The sequence below is a fragment of the Chamaea fasciata genome, unplaced genomic scaffold (genome assembly GCF_029207755.1).
Source record: "Chamaea fasciata isolate MVZ Bird 193981 ecotype frontalis unplaced genomic scaffold, bChaFas1.0.hap1 SCAF_1, whole genome shotgun sequence".
Lineage (NCBI taxonomy): Eukaryota > Metazoa > Chordata > Aves > Passeriformes > Sylviidae > Chamaea > Chamaea fasciata.
This window is the reverse complement of record NW_027094086.1, coordinates 69,758,641-69,779,289: the sequence shown is the minus strand read 5'-3', so window position 1 is coordinate 69,779,289 and position 20,649 is coordinate 69,758,641. Positions and strand designations below refer to the sequence as shown.

The 20,649-nt window shown below is 39.9% G+C and overlaps 1 protein-coding gene across 2 annotated transcripts in view; it reads right to left on the bottom strand.

Moving 5' to 3' along the window:
- Positions 1-20,649, bottom strand: part of GRB10 (growth factor receptor bound protein 10) — a 145,774-nt gene that overhangs the window by 99,119 nt on the left and 26,006 nt on the right. For both annotated transcript variants that reach the window (XM_066185598.1, XM_066185607.1), the window contains exon 2: positions 10,526-10,623. In XM_066185598.1, coding sequence (XP_066041695.1) covers positions 10,526-10,576 — 51 coding nt within the window. In that variant the 5' untranslated portion in view covers positions 10,577-10,623. The remainder of the gene's footprint in view (positions 1-10,525; positions 10,624-20,649) is intronic.

Here is a 20,649-nt window from a genome sequence, read left to right as displayed (position 1 = left end):
GAGAGTGCCATGACAGGAGACTGAGTACCAACAGCCTGGCTGGGAAGCCACAAAGGACAGTGCTGGGACAAGAAACACCTGAACAATTGGCTAGCACCTAGGTTCTCCTTTGTTTCTGTCACACTGCCAAGCCCCTCATTTTCCACCTCAATACTTCTTCCCAAAATAAGCATTCACCATCTTTAAGAAGATTAATGTTCGGAATACTTGTCTTGTTCAAGCCAAATGAGTCCATTGTTGCAGCCAGGTGCATGGGACGGGGAGAAACTTGACATAAATCAGCTAAATCACATTTCTGACCCACTCACAAGCAAACAGTGCTGTTCCAGCTGCAGCCAGCACTGGACACTACAAAGATATCTGGAGTGGGTTAAAGATAACTTCACAAGTGATCAGTGAGCCAGCTGGGGAAGCACTTTCCTGCTTGACCAACAAGCTGGCAAAGCCAACCGACAGACAAAGAAGAGCAATTTGGGGAGGAAGAGGTTAATGGCAGTGGAGATGATGCAGAAATGATAGTAAAGAGTAAGCAAAGAGAGCAAGACTACCAGCAGAATTAGTCCTGGACTGTGGTAAAGCAGATTTTTTGGCCCATTCAAGAATCTGCGTGCAAGGTTCCCGTGGCAGACTTCTCTGAAGAACCAAGGTAACCAGGGGAACAATCTGATCGTGCAGGACAGCCACCTCAAACCTCAAGAATGGTCCACTGTGGCATGCAGAAAGTCACAGGGGAATGGCAGAAAGCCAGCTGAATGGACAGGCATCTCCTGCCTCAGCTTAGATGCTGAAATGCAAAGAAGGTTGAAGCAGGAAGAGGTTATACATAAGGAACATGGAGATCGAGCACATGCAGAAGAGCTAGAACAAGCAAAGGATGCCAAGAAAAAACCAAGGAATTGTTATAGAGGCAAGTAAGGACAAAAGGATGGCTAATATTAGTTTTGTTAGTTCTCAGTTGTGCACAGGATCCACCAGCCAAAGACAAAAAAGACCAATGATTTTTTTGCCTCAGTTTTTCCAACTACTCCTCATGTCTTCCAGTTCTTTGAGTAGTGTCAGCATCTGGAGGATTGAACCATTACTCACATCGAAGGGAAGTTAAGGATCAGACAAGTTAACTAGGAGCAGATAGGATGCATGAGAACATGCTAAGGACACTAGCCAATACTACGCTAGCAAGGCTACTCTCTTTTATATTCAAACAGTAAGTCACTAATCAGAAGATGATCCTGGTGAGTGCAGAGGCAGAAAACACATTTCTCTTCAAAATAGGTGAGGATGACAATATGAAGAACCAGAAGCTGGTCAGCCTTGACAAGTTGGCAAGAGTATGGAGCAAGTCCTTCTGGAAGTCACTGCCAGGAACTCAAAGGCCAAAAAAAAAAAAAAAAAAAAAAAAAAAGGGCAACTCTTAAATCTACACTGCCTGTTCCAAAGAAAAAGTCATACTTGTTTGCAATTTTATACCATTTGTACTAGGGGTCTTATCTCTCAAGAACCTAAAACACACAGATCATGGGTCAGTGCTGCCTTCTGATTTCATCTAGCTGCACAGACAAGGTTTCTTCAAATACACAGTTAAAATTTTACAATACTGGACAAACATAAGGGATTTTTGGAACATTTATTTTCATTAGAAGAGCAGGCACTTCATTTGTACTCCCCACAGCCCAAAGCAACCTGCCTCAATATAGCTGAAGGCTGTAGAAGTCAACTAAATACTTGAGAAGAACCTACTGCAACAGCATAAAAATCATCAAAAATACCTCTTTGCCTCCACTGAAGTATCAATTCTATAAATCTCATGCGAGCTGAAATAATGGCCTGTCACTCTCCTACACTAATAGCTTCAAGAACTTCTTCAAGAAAGGTGCCAACAGCACTTTGTCAGAAACCCCCTCCTGAACTGTACAGAAGTATTCACTATTCTGGGGAAGTTGCCAGCATGACAGTATTTACTGTATGACTAATATGCATTAATGAAGCACAAATGGACAACTATTTACTTGTGCTAATAACTAAAGCACTTTATTAGAGCTAAGGCCTCTAGCATGAAAGATTGCCAGGCTTCCCCACTTGCCAAAATTATGTCAAAAAATGGAGCCAATGTGTAAGACATCAAGAGCTACAGCCAGTGTGTAGTAGAGTCTTAAGTCATTGTTTAACATTCAGCTTGCAAAGGACCAGCATGCTCCAAAAGCACTGGCTGTTTCCGAGGGCTTGCCTTTTCATTGTAGAGGCTAGAATTTCAAATATGCACACTGGTCGTACCAGTACACAGGCCAAAGCTATCTTAAAATAGCAGTAAAGCCTGAGAGCTTTGCTGGGCATTTGTGCTCTACCTTTGATTGCTCATGGTCCTTTCAAAACCAGAAATAAAAACACTGTATCTTAATGCCTCGGATTAAAATATCAATACTATCTAGCATAAAAGGCCATTAATACCAATAATCTGGCCCTTTGTTCATGAAGGATTCCTGAAAGCTGATCAATTTGGTAAAATTCCATCCTGAAAAAGCAAAGTCAGCCATACAAGAACCAAGTCCTTGCTCCGTGCAGCACTTTCCATCGCACCTCTCCACGAAGGGAACATACCTGCAACAGCAGGAATAAAAGATACACCTCGAAAAGCAGCAGAGTTTTGTGGGAACCCAGGAATAACTTCTTAAAAAGACCACTTTAGATTACATTACACTTAGAATGGAAAGTTCTTAGGGGATGCAAAAAGAGCAGGTAAAGACTGTTTTCAGTCATAGCTAGTACTAGATACGCTTGATATATTTATCTCTAGCTTCACAGAGTAAATGCCACACCAAGGCCACGGTCAGTTCAGGTTCTCCACTCTTCTTTGAATCAGCAGCTTCAATTTGGAGTAGAAAGTCTGCAAGTGCAGAAACAAGGAGACCACTGCCATGAGGCATCACATGAACAATGAAGTCTGGAAACTGTACCCACAGTTTCTTTCTAGAAGCAGGAAAATTCTCTTCTCAGATTTTATCACACAAACAGCTTCATGCAGAATCACAGGACTTGGAGTGGTAGTTTGGAGGAGTTTTTTCCTCCCTTCTTTTTTAACCTAAAAAATATCTATAAATAGGTGCTTGTGAAATATTGTCCTTCCTTTGATCAAACAGATTCTCTTTGGACTATGTAAGGCAAGAAAATGTACTGGGCATAACTTTATGCAAGTTCTGTATCTAGATATTTTTCTTGGAAATACTTAATTATAAGGCAACATTGTATCACTGGTCTTTTCCAAGGATAGACAAGATCTCCCTGAGCCAACTGGCATGGACAACACTAAGAATTATCTAAGCCACTGTGCTTTCTTGAAAAGTGACAGCTCCAAATACACAGCAATATTATCTTTCTCTTAAAAAACAAAATAAACTTCTCCACTGGTTACTATTTACTCATATTTAGAGCACAGAACATCTGTAGGAGGAAGGTTTATTAAAAGCACACCCCCCAAACTATCACTAATGTAATTCCAGTTGGCTATAACCAATGCAGTTTAAAAAATTGCTTCCATTCCTTTATATTTCAGGTTTCTATCTTGTATTTATGCCGGCATTTGAAGTGTGAAGCTGTCTTAGGACTAGTACATCAACTCTCTTCTGTTAAATTAGAGCTGTTATTAACATGAAAAAACTCATACTGGTACTTCTCCAAAATAACCAGTTGGTAAACAGCTTGTCAAATATTTACTCATTTGGAAAAGATCCAACTCATGAAAAAATATGCAGGACTTTGTTTGGTGCTATAGTCTGCTAAACTGATTGTTGCCATTGCTTTAGAACGTTCTCATGAAGTTTTGTGAAATAACAACAGAAAATATATCTACTCCTATCAATATGGGTATGTTTTCAGTCTGGAAGTATCATCTTAAATAGAAGATCTGCACAGAAGTCAAAACCAAAGGAGATCCACTGCTTTTGATTTTCACACTACCACTGAATGACTTGGGGTTGGAAGAGACCTCTGGATGTCACCTGGTCCAACCCCCTGCTCAGGCAGGGCCACCTACAGCCAGTTACCTGAGATCATGTGTGGATGGCTCTGGATGATCTCCAAGGATGGAGATTTCACCACCTCTTCTAGGGAACCTCTACCAGTGCTCCATCACTCTCACAGTGAAAAAGCATTGCCCAATATCTAGAGAGAACCCCCTGTGTTTCAGATCGTGTCCATTGGCTCTGGTTACCAGGGAAAAGAGCCTGGCTCCATTCTCTTTACAATGTTTCAGGTATTCATGTACATTCCTGAGAATATACATTCCTCAACTTTCTCTCAAGTATAGAAGTAGCAAACCGTAGGCTTAACATGAATGAAAACCAGGGCTAAATCAAGAGACTGCTTACATTTAACGACAGGGTAAGTCTAGTGTTTAAGCATGAAATCATTAACAGGAAGATGCAAAATTAAACTTCTTTCTTTCCTCACTTGATTTGCAACATCTATGTTGTTGTTTCCTGACCAATGGTAGTAGTAATGCAAGTAGCAAATGGTATGATTGATCACTAGAGTGTTTTGAGTCTTTTTTTTTTCAATAGGTTGAAAACGTTCATATAATTGGAAAATGTGGACTGAGCCACTTGAAATTTCTTGCTCACATTCACTTTCAAAAAGACTTCATGTTTTGCCAACCAACTTCTGTGAATTGCAATACAAAAGCAGAAGTGCAAAGAGTAAGGTACATACTTGTGACTGGAAATGTAGAAAGGTAAACTGGTTCATCAAAAATTTAAAAAAAAAAATTGACGACTATTTCTTGTAAGAAGGGAAACCATAATCAATTGTATATAAGCTTATTGCAAGATACAAATTTCTTTGACATTACTTTGCTTCATATAAAGTATTCTGATAATCCATCATAATGGTGGCAAGTACGCTTCCACTCCTCTTTAGGAGGTAAGTACCACATTTGTATTTCAATGTTAATGAAAACAAGTGGTTTCGGGACAATTTTTTAAACAGATTCCTTTCCAAGAAAAATAAAGGCTAAAAATCCAGCTTCAGTTGGTCTTCAGTGAAAACTAACAAGCAGCATCAACTCTATCTGTAAAAAACATTTGCAGTCTGCAGTCAGGGAGACAGATTTCATAACTTCATATTGGAGGCAACATGTCTTGTAAAAACATTCACTAATGTTCGCGCTGCTTTGTACTTTGTCTGCTGCAGTCCGTCAACCCTCTACACCACATACATGTAAACTGTTAAAGCAAGAGTATCATCAATAAAAGATTTGTTGACTGACACCATATTTCACAAATCTGATGACTTTCTCATTGGCAGTAGCAACATTTCAGCTTTTCTTTATGCAATATGTAGAAGAATGATGCAATGTAATAATGCATCTGGTGTTTTTTCACTCAGCTATGCCCAAGGACTTTGAAAGCCTGCTTGTGCACTCTGGTCCTTCCATATTGTCCTCTTAGTGTGAAAACCCCAAACTCTGGGACTAATTTTATGCAAGCAGAATCCTTGTATGTTCAAGACTAGTAAGAGTAGGCTTAAGATTGAAAACTGTTTGTTTAGAATCTTGAAAATCATGTACTGGGTTTGTGTAAGAGGGCTTTGGCAGTGCAGGGAGGGACAGGGGTGGCTTCTGTGAGGAAGAAAAAAAGCCATCAGTTCAATTGTGTCCTGGTTCTGACCAAGACAGGGTTAATGTTTGCAGTAGCTGGGACGCAACATTAGAGGTTATTCTATACCACCTCACCTCCTTGCCTGGGGTGGAAAAAGGGGGATTCTGAGAAGGGGTTTCTTCCTGATGAGCAAGCCTGGCACTGGTCAGGTTCCATGAGCATTTTGCATGTGAAATCACTCTCCAAGAAACACTTAAGTTGTCAATATTATTGCTGTTACTGTTCCTTTTCTTATCTCATGGCTGTTCCCAGTAAATTGTTCTCATCTTAACCTGCTATCTTTGTGTGCCTCCTATTCTCCTCTCTGGCCACCCCCAGGGGTCGGGCTGGGGGGGTGGAGACCCAGCAACAGTGTGGTTTGGAGAGTCTCAGTGGGAGAACAAAATCAAGGAGCGTCATTCCCAAACCAGGACAAACAGTAGATGAAGAGAGGAGTGGGAATATGTGAGAGAAACAGCTCTGCAGAAACCAGGGTCAGTGAAGAAGGAGGGGGAGGAGGAGCTCCAGGAACTGGAGATGAGGTTTCCCTGCAGCCCGTGGTGCAGCCCATGGTGAGGCAGCTGTGCCACTGCAGCCCATGGAGTCCCACAGGGGAGCCAGAGATCCACATACAGCCCATCCAGGGCCCTGTGCCGGAGCATGTAGATGCACAAATGAGGCTGTGACACCGCAGAAGCAGGCTGCTGGCAAGACCAGTGCACCCATGGAGAGAAGAGCTCACGCTGCAGCAGGTTATGCCTTGTGACCCCCACAAGGCACAGCAGCCTGCTCCAGAAGGACTCCACCCCATGGAAGGGACCTATGCTCTCGTGGGAAGGACCCACACTGGAGAAGTCCATAGAGATCTGTCTCCTGGGGAAGGGCCCTTTACTGAGGCAAGACAAGAGTGTGAAAAGTCCTCCCTCTGAGGAGGAAGGATTGTCAGAGACAATGTGTAATGAACTGACTGCAATCCCCATTCCCCATCCCCCTTCATCACCGGAGGGGAGGAGAGAGAACAAACTGGAAGTGAAGTAGAACCTGGGAAGAAGGACAGGGCGGGGGGAATGTGTTTTTAAAATTTAGCTCTATTTCTCACTACTTTACTCTTATTTGATTGGTGATAAATTAAACTAATTTCCCCAGTCAAGTCTGTTTTGCCTGTGATGGTACATGGTGAGTGATTTCTCCCTGCCTTTATCCCATCCTGTAAGCCTTTTATTATATTTTCTTCCCCTGCCCAGCTGAGGAGGGGAATGACCAGGACCATTCTGCTCTGGCCACTTTCTTACCACAACTGGCAAGCGACATCTCCAAAGAATCGATAAACAATTGTCAACAGCCAAGCTAATGAAGACATTTAGTGTCAGGCAGACAATGAGGGCCAAAACATAGGTTTCAACAGCCCTTTCCATGCCCACCTGGAGACAAATTCTGCAACCAAATGTTTTTCATGTAGGTTTTTTTAATGATAGAAGACATTTTATGAACACAAACATGGACTGTAGCATGTACACCTATAGGAACACTAAATAACAGACCGTTATGTTCAATACCAAAGTGGCAGACATTACTGAGTCACACAGAAGGCACCTTGATGTCACAAAGGTGAGGACTATTGTATCCATCAAGGTAATTCTCTAATGAAATTAAAAGTTTATTCAAATCAAAAGGGATTTTTTTCTCCCCTCTCACTAAAAGAGAAACCCTCTCTTCTTTAACTACCCAATCTAAGCAAGCCACCCCTGAAAATAAAAAAAAACAGGTTTCCCAAAAAAACCATACTCACTAAGATGAAGCATTCTAGGAAAACAATATGCCATGGACTTTGAACAGATGACCTCCAAAGGTGTCTTCTAACTTACAGTATCATTTTATTGAAAACAAGAATCAAAACTGCCACACTAAAACCTGGAGAACCTCTGCCTAACTGCTGCTCCAGATGAAGGCAATGTTGCTATTGTAGTTCTAGTATTGGCAGCAAACCACCTTCACATCAACAAATCTGACATTACTGAAAGAGGCTTTCATTACAGTAGCTACCCTCTGATTAATTCTCTTATGTATTTAATTCCTCCTCTTGAAGTGCACAAAGCTTCTCAAGTATGATGTGCAATATTCTGCACTCTTATCTGATCAAGAGGATTGTTAGCAATCCTGAAATCCAGAGTTCTGTACACATAAGAGAAAGCAACTTCCATTTTCTCCCTACTTTGTGGCCAAGTATTTGTAGTCCATTTTATACCAAGTTGCAAGTTCTTTCTCAAATAAGAATTCAGCTGACTGAGACCAAACCATATTAATTATTACTGAAGTCATACCTGCATCTTGGTCATGCGAAAACAAACAGAAGGCAGAAGCTGGGAGATGAACAGAATATTCCTGTGTGCCCAAAATTTTAATCTTCATAAACTGAGAAAAAAAACCCCTCGCTTTTTGTTATTTATGTCACCGAGACTTGTACAATTAAAGCAAAGGGTTAAAGAACTAAATATTCCCCAAGAGTTCAAGTCACTGCACATAAATACTGTTGTGACTACAGATTGCAAAAGAACGGAAACATAGTAAATCATCCTGTTTTTTCTGAGAAATTCTGGGACTATGTTCTGAATTTCCAGGAACAGAAGACAAATACTGCCAATTCTCACTGCTGGATTTTTATTGAAGAGTTCAAGAATTTGGAAAGGACCCCTGAAAGCCACTGAAAGATAGTATTGATTTTTTTTTTTTTTTAACAGAGATAGAGATTGTTTCTAGGAGAATGCACTCAGTGTGAGTGGTTTATGTGCTAACTCCTGAGAAAGTTAAAAAAAAAAAAGAAAAAAGCTCTTAAACAAGACCTGAAAGGTTCTGAAAGCATCAAACCTTGAAAACAAAGAGCCCAGTAAGAAAGTCAGAGATCTATACCTTGCCCATCTCTCCAAAAACATTAAAAAAAATGAGAAAACGTGGATTGGCAGCAAGGCATTCTAAAGGATATTCTGTAGGGCATACTCACTTACCCAGGTTCTCATTTTTCTTGCCTTAAATATAATCCCAACCTCCAGTGTGTCAATTTATTCTAATACTGAATTTACAGGACCAAGGTCTCAACCTTGGGATCTTTGGAGCTGTGTCCTTCATAGCTTTTCATTCACATTAAGTAAGAAAATGTGCTGAAAAAATAGAATACTTCTTTACACTCTCATCTAGAGCATATTTAGTTTAACCTTCTTTCAGCCCTTTACCAGCAAAATGCTTTCACTGCAGACAAATTTGAAAGACAAGTTGATGAAAGCTCCTAAGTCAGATTTAGTAGGGGTGGAAAAACAGATGTTCAGGGTTTTTTTAATGCAAACTTCAGTTCTGACAGAAGGCACAGTAGTTGTGAATGGGCTTCCACAGCTAGTCTTCAAACTGGTTATAAGCACTTAGGGTACTTAATACACAGTAAGCTTTGACCAAAAATAACTGAGTCACTTTCCCACCATCTTAAGTCACCCCATGTTGCTCTGACACTTCTAGTCTGCTGACTGCTCCAGACTAAAGCAAATTATCTACAGGGTTTGTCAGAGAAAGGGAAGTACCAAAATGAAAATTCAAATTTTTACTTCCTATGAACCACTAAAGACACTGTTTTCACTGGAGAGATTGACACTCAGTTAAAGAATTTGCAGCTCAAAAATGACTGCCTAGAATGTCAAGTTTCTCTTACATAGCTCTCCCTTCCCCTCAGCTTCACATAATGACTCAAATCATGCTCTAAAGTGAATTGGAAGCATAATTTCACAGTGCATCAAAATTATGAAGTCCAGACACATCTAGTCACATATTCTTTTAAACTCGTAGATCCAAGTATAGTAACAGATTTTCAGGACATCCAATTTCTCAAAGTCCAGTCTATATTTATAGCTGTAAAAGAAGCTATAAAAGAACTGTTATGTTTTTCCTGCTGTTGGGAAAACATTCAGGTGCATTCAGCTGACAACTCAGCATATACTAACATTAGACTTTCAACTAATTAGAGGTTTCCTGTTGGGGAAAAAAAATTGTAAGTTGACATATTACACAATCTGTATGACTCCTAATCCTAAAGAGATTTTTTGAAAATTTTGGTTTTGTTTTTATCTGTTTTTTTGCTTTTCTTCCAAATGAGTAGCATGACTGTTGTAATCACTACTAGCAATGTTTCTCTTGGGACAAAAGGAAAAGGTTTTAATGCCACATGACACTGTTTAATTATTTGTGTATCTTCAGGGTCCAAAATCATAACTGAATCCTCAGGGTGGTAATCATAGTATGAAAACAGAAGTTAAAAACTGCAAAGAAAAGATCATACCAAACTAGCAATTTACAGTTTCATAAAAAATACAAAGAAAGCATTATGCCAACTAAAACTGCCCAGGCAAAAAAAGAGAACTTTTACATGCATTTTTGTCGAGTACCTTTGAATTTAGCTGAAGGTTTTTTAAAATATACTCTTTGTAATATGCCATATTGGCTGCTTAGATACAGCACAATGACTCAAAAAGCATAGGATCCAACCAAGTGTAAAAATCTCTGTCTTTGTTCCTACAAATATAGCATTCTGTAAACAGATACATTTTGGTGCAAGGCATTTCACTGGTATTGTAGCTTGCCACATTTTCTTTGGAAACAAGTGCCTTCTCCCAAATAGGAAATGACTATTTCAAAGACAAATATCAAATCCGTATATATATTAATGACCCAGTTTTTTCAGCAGCAGAACTTGAATACAGAATGGTAACGGAGGCTCTGTTTCCAAAATGCTAGCAGAACCCAGAGAATTGCCAGACAGCTATTAGCAGTTTGATGAAAAGTTTGAATGCGCAATCAATCACCAGCACACAGCAATAGGATGCTACAAGCTGACACGAACATGCAATTTCACAACTTACTAGCCGATAAGGAAGATGTAAAAAGGAGTCTGGGCAGCCAGCTAAAGCCATTTGTTCCTTCAAATTTTCTTCAAATTACATCTACTGCTTCCCAGGACCTGCAGAGTACAAACAAACTGTCAGAAACCATACTGAAGACATTTCATCAACTTATTATTGAAAACAGTTGGAGGAGGAAGACTGAGAAGATCAAGATGAGGTGATGAGGATTTGCATCAACTTGAAGTAGAAAATGTGCACATTTGCTGCCTGTAGCCTAGCAAATACGTTCAATTAGATATTTCATTTAAAAACCCAACATAACTATTCTCAGGCTATGTGGCTCCTGCTTTATTTCCACTGTTTAGGCAAAAATGAAGGCCTCCCCTCACAGCAAAACTCTAGCCATTTGAAAACTGGCTCTCACCAGCTGAGGCTATGTTTTCAGTTGTGGAAAGAAAACACTGAAATCTCTGAGTTAATTGATATGACCGTCACTTATGACTCAATCATTTAAGTTGGAAAAAAACCATAAGATCACCAAGGTTATTATGCAGCATCAGCCTTCAATGCCTGGCTAAACAACTTCTAACCTTTACCCTTCCCTGCCTGTCTTTTCCCCCAGGGTTTTATTCTCACACAATATATCAGAGTGTCACATACAAATTCATTCAAGTCTTGCACTTGCTCTTCTGAGTGATTATTAACAACAACTTTGCAAGGTGAGTTGTGTTTTCTTTAAAGCATCACTTTGTGATCAAATAGAGCTTGAAAAGAAATCTGCAAACATTTAGAGGTACATATGGCCACAGAACTAAAAATAGCAAGGCAAGACAACGTCAAGAAAGTTATTATAACTGCCTCATAACAAAGGAAACAAAAATAAATATAAATAAATAAATAAAGCACTATTTGCTGCTTCAGCATTTCTTCCTACCAGTGGTGACCACATCCCTGCAGTGTAAGACAAGTGATGCCGTCTCCAAGTAGATGAAAAAGGCATGACTGGGGAAGGGAAAGCAGGCTGCAAAGCACAGTCAGAACTTTTGCTTCTACCACAAGCAAGCTCCTGTCTGGTTCGCTGTTAATTATCCATTATGTGTTCAAAACCAAAAGCCTGACTTTTAAACAGGCTACTCATTGCTCTCTGGTAAGCACGAACTGTCATCAAACCAAAGGTGCCAGCAGAATTTACGGGACAGTTAAGTGAGGGACAAGGGTAAAAAAAAACATCTTGGACAAACCGTTCCTGGACGACCTCCTGCCTACGGTCCACAAACGATGCACTCATCAAGGAAGCTTTATTTTACCTAGTTCCAGGATGAGTTTGGCTGAGGTATGGTAGCTTCCTCCTCTATCAGTAAGGCAGGCAAATTCCTGGGAACTACTTTCCAGGAAGCAGCTACTAGGCTTCTGCAGTGATCAGTTCATACAGCCAATTACCCCGGGGAGGAAACGGGTTTTGGCAATAGCAAGTCTGAAAATCCATTTAACCAAATATGCATGAATTCTGTTGTTTATTCTAGGTAAGTAAATACTATGGAAAAAAAAAAAATAAACCCAAAATCTTACAGGATTCAAAGTGCAGGGGGGAGGCCACATCAAGCATCTAACTCTGTAGGCACGTTGTTCAACTTGCACTATTGCTAGTCTTTAAAAATAGAAGCAGTGGTCTACAGTCTTCTAACTACTTCTCCACACCTAAAAGTTCGCAGTCAGTTTTAAAGACTGATCTGAAGATTTCACTTTAATCACCCAGTTTGTTCTGGGAGAATTAAGCCCAGATTTAAGTAAAGCTCTTAAAAATCTTTTTACTCGGGGGAGTACCATTTTCTTTTCTTTCTCGTAAGCACATCTACAGCAAAATTAAGCAAGCCACTGAAATAGCTGTTACGAAGTTGGCAAAATGCATCAAGAATAAAGAGAACTGTATTATTAGCCTCTAAACCCACCAAGACTAAAGAAAGTTTACATAAAGGGGTAAGGGAAAAGAACTGAGCTTTACACTGCAACAGTTTTATGTTTATTATCACTTCAGTATTTAGACATCAGGAAAAGGCACGACTGCTGCAAATTTAATGGTAGGTTATTTAGGACTAAATATCAAAATACTGGTCTTTTGACACTTCAGCGAAAGGCTCCAATTCACTTATAGCAAGATAGATTAAATATGTTCCTAAACAATACCAGACCAATTTGTCTATTCTTGGGCGTGCTGCAGTTTATATCACAGCCCCGTTACACCAGTGGAAGATCATAAATTACCTCAAACAATAGTTGGGAGTCAAGACTGCATAATTTATCAAGAACCATTTGCTTCACTGCTACATTCTTGAGAATTCATTTGTTAACGCTGCAGAAACAGAGGAAAGCAATCATCTCTAGATGGTATCATTCTTGGTCAGTCACACATTAACACTGATTTAAGAACTCATCTCTTTTGTCTGTCTAAAAACAGTTTATCAACCAAGTCCTACCCCAGGAGTACAAAAAGCCTTTGCTCACCTTTAAGACCTAAGGTCTTTTGTACCACATCGACAAGTAATAAATTTCATAGGGACAGAACTCTACACCAATTCAGCAGATAAATATTAGAAGATATTCAGTAGATAATCATTAGAACTTAAAAAGAAAAACAGATCAATTTTTCCTGTGTTGTTGTCTTTAAACATGGTAATTAGCACGTCACTTCTCAATCGAGACTGTAGCCGAACACAGACATACATGTTCTTTCCACACAATTTACACAGCACAAATCACAAAGAGGTATTTGAGTGCCAAGTTACTGCCCTTTTTCTAAAATGCCTTAGATGAGGGAGGGACATTCCAAAGGATTGCAAATAGGAAACAAGCTATGTAGTTGATCACTGTTACAAAACTCGGGACATTCAGTGGTAAGAACAACTGCCAGGCAGCATCGAGCGAGACAGCCTGTGCACATTCAGAACCAAACAATTCCATGTCTGAAGCTCTGCCTCGGACAGAGGCCCTGAAAGAAGGACAGTCGTGACAAACCACATTTCAAAGGTCACAAGACTAATTTTTGGTATTACATTCTCCAGAATAAAGAATGGAGTATTGTGAGGCATAGCTTTGATGTTTCAGGCCCTCAAAAGTCTATTAAAAGTTAAAACAAATTCACATCATCTAAAAGATTGATATTAATCCTGCATGGAAAACACTGCATGTATGAACCCTGGAGACTGTCACTGCTCTGAATGGATTATTTAAGTCACAATCAAATTACTCAGATAACCAGCAGATTAAGTTGTCTATTAACTTCAAATTAAGCCCATCACCAGGTATGTTTTTCTGATTTATCACTTGTTATCTGCACATTCCCAGCAGAGGAAACGGCATCTCGCCCAGCACTCTGGAAGCAGACACAGCCTACGCACCTACAGATACTGTGGTAGGAAAATGGCAGGGGTATGGTCACTCTGCCAATTCAGGAAGTTTTCCAGGTTCTACATGTGCCATCTGTCAAAGTCTTTAAATTCAAGAGAAAAATAATTTTTAAAACGCAATTGCTTGCAGATTAGTTAGGAACAGGAGGAGGAGGAAGAAAAAAAAGAAAAGGATTTTAACCTGGCAGAGTTGCAAGACAAGCTTCAGAGCTCCTGAAAACTGGATTTATGCTCTTTTATGAAAGGTAACTTAACAAACTTGTTGAATGTTATACCCTTTTAAGTATTTCATCATTTTTCTTCTATAATGTTCTTCTTTCTATAGCTGAACTATTGCAAAAGAGGGAAGGGGAAAAAGCTTCAACATAGTCTTAATTCTGACCTAAAGACCTTTATCTAAGATCTCAGATTTTACATACAAGTTAAAAACCTTTCCCTCCCTTTAATGTGGATCTTATCCTCTCAGACACTGAGTATCAATATTCCATTTCACCCCACAATACTGAATAAGGTTTAGCAGACCAAACCTGGATTTTCCTGAGAAACTAGAGGTCTTAAAACTGAACCAGTACAATATTCTCCCCTAACTCACCCTCAGGACTGCCTGAGTTAAGTCTGGTGGACTTAAAAATTCACATCTTGAAGAACCCATGGAGAAAAAGATCCTCCCTTCTCAGTCTACACAAGGAGCCATCTCCAAGACTTCAACTGGCTGTTCTCCTAGCTGCAGGCTTCCTGCTACTTCATATCATCAAGGAAAGTGATCTGGTCTTTTCTGCAGTGATCTGGGGTTTTTTCTACATATATATATACACATACACACACATCTATCTGTACCACCAAAACAGGTTAACAAGATGAGGTAAGGCAGTTCCATGGATACACCCAGCAACCCTCTGCAACACAGGCATGAGCACCCATACTCTGACACTTTCTTACCAGTCTACTATTGCCATAGTTACAATGGAAATAAAGTTGGATACAAGCAGCATGAGGCATGCCAGTGAATTTTCCCTAGTTGAAAGACCTGACAGCTAGCAATGTCCCCAGCTGCACTGAAACTGCAGGGCCCAGATGTGCTTTTGCATGCAAGAACCAGACAATTTCTCACAAAAATGAAGCCTGAATGACTATGTGGGCTGAAAAGAAAACGCCATCAGATTCCTGAGCTGGCTGGACCAAGGAAACCAAAACACCCTTGGCAGCACGCAAGTTTGCGATCAGATTTCATCTCAGCTTCAGCAATCAGTACATGTAAGGATCCCTAAAGCATCTTCCCCTCTTTTAGTGATAGCTTCAGGTGGAGCCTGTGTCAATTTACAACACTGAGAATGCCCCTCACTCTCCCGAAGGGATCACTTGGCCAGCAGGACTGGATTCATCACCTCAAACATTTTACTGACCACTTTATCAACTTACTCAATTCAAACACACACTTGCTTCTCCCCCCAGCTCTGCAAGAACCTCTTCACACCCAAAGTCTCCAGTCTGCCCATGCTGAAAAGTAATACCTGGCTAGTTTCCCTTCAAACAATTTTTTTTTTGTTTCCTCCAAAACACATCCCCAGACACTCCAGAATGGAGTTACTCTCCAGCCGCAAAAGGCTTAATGACACGATCATCATCAACACCCTGATGGCCTACTGAGATTAGCAGCAGGTAATATTTAAGAATACCTGCAGCTTTCCCAGTTTCTCCCCATTTCCCTTACAGGAATTGGTCTCTTCACACCCATTTTGTTACGAATACATACCCAAAAGGCATTTGCAAGTCTATGATATGGAGCAACTGCATAACTAGAGGAACACTTTGAAGATCTTTGAAAACAAAGCATTGTTCTAGCTAAAATTTCAAGCGAGTGTTGCGCACTAAAATGAAAAGCACTGTTCAAAATATAAATCATCAATCAAAAGCACTTCAGTTACGTCCAAACACTCCCACGAAACCATACTAAAAAATCTGGTCTTATAAAAAAGGGAATATAATTCTCTTTTGCCATTCTTAATTGCAAAGCTGTTAGTCTAAATATTACACCTTGTAAAGGAAGCCATTTGCCATTGTACTTTTGCCAGAAAGTGAAGAATCTTGGCAACAGCAATTCAGGCTTTTGAAAGCCAAAACAGATACATACTTCAGAAGAAGCACAGAAGAGCTGATGCCATCCCACTTCGAGCCTTGCCAAATAAAATTAAATAAAATATATGCAGTTCAGCATTTTTTGGTTTCCTGAATCTGCCTAAAATTTTGAAAGGGCTTAAGACTCATAGCTGGTGAATTCACGTTCACCTCCTGACAGAACAGCTTCACTGACTGCAAAGATAAGGTCCTGAGAAAAAAACAGTATTCTTTGTCCAACAACATTGGACAACACCACAAAAAAAAAACCAACCAAGGAAAAAAAAAAAAGAAACCACCAAAAAAACCCTAACCCAACAAAACAGCAAAACAAATCAAACAAAAATCAAAAACCCAAACAACAAATCTCAAACCTGTAAGAAACTTTGAAAATATATATAAAACTCTGCAGTTACACAGTCTTCCTTGATCACTGAAAATCCTCTTCTGTCTCCCAATAGTTTCAAATCCACAGCTTTGAAGCAGGAACTTTGGCAACTCAACAGAGACTTGTACCGAAGTCTAAATGAAATGTTAATAAGGCAGGAACTGAAATAAAAAACCATGCAGTAGTATACAGCAGACAACCCCACCAGCAAGCCATATGCAGAGGTAGGGAAGGGGCAAAGACATTTGACTGGGACATGAGATGTACACAAGTGAGGCAGCCCAGGATGAACTTCATCTGACAATGCCACGACTAGTGGTCTCCAGTTTTGCATATACCATTTCTCACTATGTCCTTTGCCTCCAGAGAGCCATAAAAACACTGTATCCAATCTCTCTGTGTTGTCACTGTCTTGCCTCCCTTCCCCACCCCAATCTAGTCACATATCTCAAAAAACAGAATCCAGAATTTTATAATTTTGGGAAGCAGTCTAAATAATTATTTCCTTATGTTATTTTAAGCTTTTATTATCCAACCTGAAGACTTAGAGTGAAGTTATACAACAGTCAAGATGATTTAATAGCTTGTTACTGCCAAGAACAGGACAGACATCCTACTCTCTTCATCAGCCCTTGCTCTGCTTTCTTCCTCCACTTCCTCCCAGCAGCTTCATGGCACTCCCTCCTCCTCCCCCTTTTGTGTCAGGTATGGCCCTTAATGAGTTCAGCTTGTGTTAATTAACGCATTTGTTTTGCTGGGTTAGTGTTCTGCTAAGGAAGCAAATGCAATAAACTTAGATCTGACAGGCAGTTCAGTTGGCACAATGTGAACAGAAGGAGACTATGAGCAAGAGGGGAAGGGAACAGGATCACCCCCCCTCCAGTGGCAGCAAACTATTACATTGGCCAAGGTAACCTGTGAACTTTCATTTTCTTTGTTTACTGCCATTAGGAGCTGGCAAATCTTTCCTGCTGCACATCCATGAAAACGAATGCTTTCCAGGCATCTCACAGAAGTTAAACATTCCGACAGATCTCCAAATCTCCAAATAAAACATGAAGTTTTTCTCAAAGGCCCTTACTTTCACTTTCTGGTACCAACTCAACTAAAGTCTGCTTTCCCTGCATACTTACCAAAACATTGTTTTTTTGCTTTCAACACACTACTGAGCCTTTATGCTTCTGAAAGGTAACTGGTGTGAATGGTCCTTCCCCCTGCTCTGTGGGAGGATTTGAAAGTCAGGGGCTCTAGATCCCCCAATCCAGAAACTAAATTATACACAAGACATTTTTCTAAACAATTGAAGTTCATCAGCCTCTGCACAGTGTTGTTTTTTGAGTTTTGGGGGTTTTTTTAAGAAGTTCAGATCATTATGGAGTCTGTTTGAAACCATAACGTAATCTACATGCCTATCCATAAACATCCATTGGAAAGATCTACCAGACTCAACTTGCCTTAACTAAGGTGACAAGATGGTAGCATGCACTCCTCAGCTGTTACTTTTACAATAAAAGTTAGGAGGCTGAAAAAGTAACAGCTGAGGAGGGCATAATAATAGTTGAAATATATATACAAAGGTTTGATAGAGAGACTTTTAAATTCATACAGTAGCAATCTGCAGCAAGGATGTCCTGCTCCCAGGTTCTGTTCCCTTATTTCTCTACAACACTCTTTCATTTTGGAGGAGAAACTTCCAAAGCAGGCAGAAACCATTTTTCTCCTCCTGTCAGATGCAAAAGACAAAGATTTAAAAAAAAAAAAAGAGAAACAGAACAAAAGGCAATCTCCTATCACATGACCTACTGATCAGTTTCCCAAGCATTTAAAGCCTGTTTCATCCAAATGATGCATTCATCAATCATCACAATTATTCACAGCCTGTTTTTCTTTACTTGGATCTTTATAAGCAGGGGGCTTCACAGCTTCTCAAAGAGCTTGCTAGGTTTTTGTTACACCATACTACAGCTACAGAGGGCTGACCATAAGGTTGACTTCAACACTCACACTTGTGCACAGAAAGGGACAGGCAGATATCTATCAATACCATTCACATCCCCCCTTGGACCTCTCCTCCTCCCCAGCGTTTTCAGGTGGGTTAAAATACTTTTTCCTGGATTTAAAACTTCATTATTGTAAACCAATGACATCAAACATTACGGTTTTTACTTTGACAATTTACAGGGTTTCATGCTGATGGTTAACACAGTAATTGTACACGTATCACTTGCTGTTCTCTTGGTGCAATATTTTTTGGGAAGAGCTATTAACTAGAATTATCAGAAGCTTTTACATAGATATCAAGCTCTGTGTATTTGAAGAAAAACAATTGAAAGAGGCTTTTCTAGTGATCTATGATTTATGTTCATGAATAAGGACTGGTTTATTTACATAGTCTCATCCCATAAACATGGTTGAAGCTAGAAGGCAAGTTTAGACAATTCAACTCAAAATGCAAGCTACTCACTAAGATGGTATCTTTTTGAGATACCATAAAATGTACACTTAAGTGAGAAGGTAACTCTCAGTATACCTCATTTGTATGGTTAGAACACTCAAAAGAAAGACTTTCTCCTTAGCCTCTGGAAAAAAAAGAATCACATTCTGTGAGCAGAGATGCATTCCCCAGCATCAACAGTACATTAATTCACCCTCCAAGTAGTTTTGTGGTAACTATTCCCAAACATTATTTATTCCAAAGAAATCAACTGTTGAAACAATTCTGACAAAGACACCATAGTAAGTAACAGTAGCAAGTAGCAAAAATAAACAAGCAAACCCCTTTTACCTCTCATGCACAGAAGGGCAAGGGTTACCACAGAATAGCTTGTAAGTGATAACTCAACAGAGCCAGGAGAGCTCTGGACTACATCAACCCCAAGCAAGCAGGCAACGACCAACTCTGCATCTAGTTGCAAAGAGTGCAAAGAGCCAGCTCTAACAAATACTGTGCTGCCCTTGAGATGAACAGAAAACCCTGCCTATTCAAGAGGGCTATAATAAAGAAGTGCAAGTAGTGCAAGGGATAGCACACAGAAATTAAAGGAATATGTACACCCTTGACTGACTGGAACATAAAAACCTGTACCCACTCTGGAGACTGCACTCATTCACTCCCATGCAATGAAGCACCAGCAGTGCCAGAGCACGCTCAACTGCAAAAAAACTGCTTGTGGTTTTAAGATACTGATGTCACAGATACCCCATGTGTACTTTAACGCTGCCTTACTAACAAATCACAGCAATCTCTTCTTAGAGCAAAGAGACCATTTTGTAATCTCAAGTGCATTTGCTGGCATTATGCAACACACAAGCTTCAAATCCATGGGTGGCTTACGGTTAGCAGCAGGCAATCAGTGCCGACTTTCAGCACACAACTAAAATGTTACTGGTGCTCTATTCTTGAATACAGGCTAAGAATTCCTATAAATAAATAAATAAATAAATAGAGGATATCAGCAAGCAAAAGTCTCTCTTACCCTCTTACGTTTTTTAGCCCCTGAAAAACAATTTCAAGCTGACATCTCAAAAGCGAGTATGCTGACCTACTTGCAAATATAATACCACCCTGGGACAAACAGGGCATAGCTTTCTCAAGTAAGTGTAAACAAAACAGAAAATAAACCTACAGAATAGGTTAATATTTTGTACAAGAGCTAATGTTCAACAAAAAGCTGAAATCTGGCCAACTGATCACATGTTTCATGTGCATTAGTGAACACTTATTTACTGCTATTAACTTGTACCTGCAGAGAGGAAGAAAGAGGATATTCTTCCTTTGATTCTCAAGGTCACAAGGTGACCAAAATCCCAGCTTAATGAAGACTGTGGTGAGGTTGCAAGTGTCACAGCTTCCACCAACCCTTTCAAAATGCAGTGTTGAAAAGCACAGGGAGGAAAACTGAAGTAATACCACCCAGGCTTCATAGACTATGTCAACTTAATTAGAATGGTATTTTGGCAGTACCGAAAGATTACATATCGAAGGCTGGGTAGCAGGCCAAATAACTCAACTAGAATATTTCGCCAAGCCACCTACATTAAGAGCTACTTCGCTGTACTTTCAGGGTGCCATAAAGGAAATCTGTTGTTTCAGGCCTTATGAGGCTGTCTAACAGAGGTATGAAATACTGAATATCCCCAGCACTGAAGGTTTACTAAATATGCATTAAACAAGGAACAACCCTAGTCCCTTCAGACTCCGGAGCTGCCAAAGGGGAACATTTGCTCTCCAAAGG